This window comes from Acanthamoeba castellanii (genome assembly GCF_000313135.1).
Source record: "Acanthamoeba castellanii str. Neff unplaced genomic scaffold scf7180000083781, whole genome shotgun sequence".
Taxonomy (NCBI): Eukaryota; Discosea; order Longamoebia; family Acanthamoebidae; genus Acanthamoeba; species Acanthamoeba castellanii.
In genome coordinates, this window is record NW_004457392.1 from 4,213 (window position 1) to 5,261 (window position 1,049).

The 1,049-nt window shown below is 63.4% G+C and overlaps 1 protein-coding gene across 1 annotated transcript in view; it reads right to left on the bottom strand.

Moving 5' to 3' along the window:
- Positions 1 to 24: 24 nt before the first annotated feature.
- The window catches only part of ACA1_311760 (Beige/BEACH domain containing protein), a gene marked incomplete at both ends in the record, with an annotated part of 3,470 nt that continues 2,445 nt past the window's right edge, over positions 25 to 1,049 (bottom strand). Inside the window, 3 exons of the mRNA XM_004337737.1 lie at positions 25 to 52; positions 130 to 324; positions 394 to 919. Of these exons, the coding sequence (XP_004337785.1) occupies positions 25 to 52; positions 130 to 324; positions 394 to 919 (749 nt within the window). The remainder of the gene's footprint in view (positions 53 to 129; positions 325 to 393; positions 920 to 1,049) is intronic.

The following is a 1,049-nucleotide window of genomic DNA, read 5'->3' on the forward strand; positions in this document are numbered from 1 at the left end:
GTGGGCCTGCGCTGAATCCACCACCCGACCGTGATCGACCGAGTACACATAACTGTGCGCCAACACAAAACCTAGTCAGCGCCGCTCACTTCTGGCAAGAACGACACGACCACCGACACGCGTTCGTACATATTGTTGTCCCACGAGCCCAGCATAACGACGGCGTCGTTGTTGTGGAGGCAGCAGGAGGAGAGGGCCAGGTCGCTGATCTGGGTGCTACGCAGTTGACGTTCCTCGCGGATGTCCCACACCTTGAACGTGCCGTCCTGCGAAGCGCTGTATACCCGATTATCCTTGATCGACACGCACACCGACGAGATGACACTGTCACACGCCAGCACACGTCAGCGCGCGCACGCATGACACGCACGCAACGAGGAGAGAAGAGAGTACTCTCTGTGAAGTCGGTATGAGGAGTGGGTGGGAAGTTCGAGCAGGCGGTCCCACGAAGCTGACGGACGCCCGCCGCCAGCCCCAGGGGAAGGCATGGGCGACCGCATCGGCTCATCCTGGCCGACCGACGGCGAGAGGTTGATGATCTCGACGGGAATCTCCTCGACATCGTGGAAGCGGAGGGCTTCGACGGGCACGAGGAGCTCTTCCTTCTTGAGGGCCTCGAGTGCCGGCGAGGAGTCGACGAGCGACGGCGATAGGCCCACGGGCGAGTGCGACAGCACTTCCTCCCACTCCCACCCGGCCGACGACGAGAGCGTCTGCGCGAGCGGGTGGCCATTGGACGAAGGCGACAGGGGCCCGCTGTACGAGTTGTTGCTCGAGGAGGTGATGGGCAAGGTGCCCGATGCCGAGCGCATCATTGATGGGAGCGTCTTGTGGGGCGACGTTGTGCGCGAGGAGCCCGAGAAGGACGCCGAAAAGGTCGAGAAGAGGGATGAGAGCAGAGGACGCGGCGGCGGCGCGGCTGCGGCCGCACCCGAGGTGTCAGTATGGCCTCGGGTACGCTGCGTGGGATTGTCGAACGCAGCAGGGCTGTTAGAGCCGTTGAGCGGTCGCTCGAACAGGATGGGCGAGAGGTCCTCATCCTGGACATG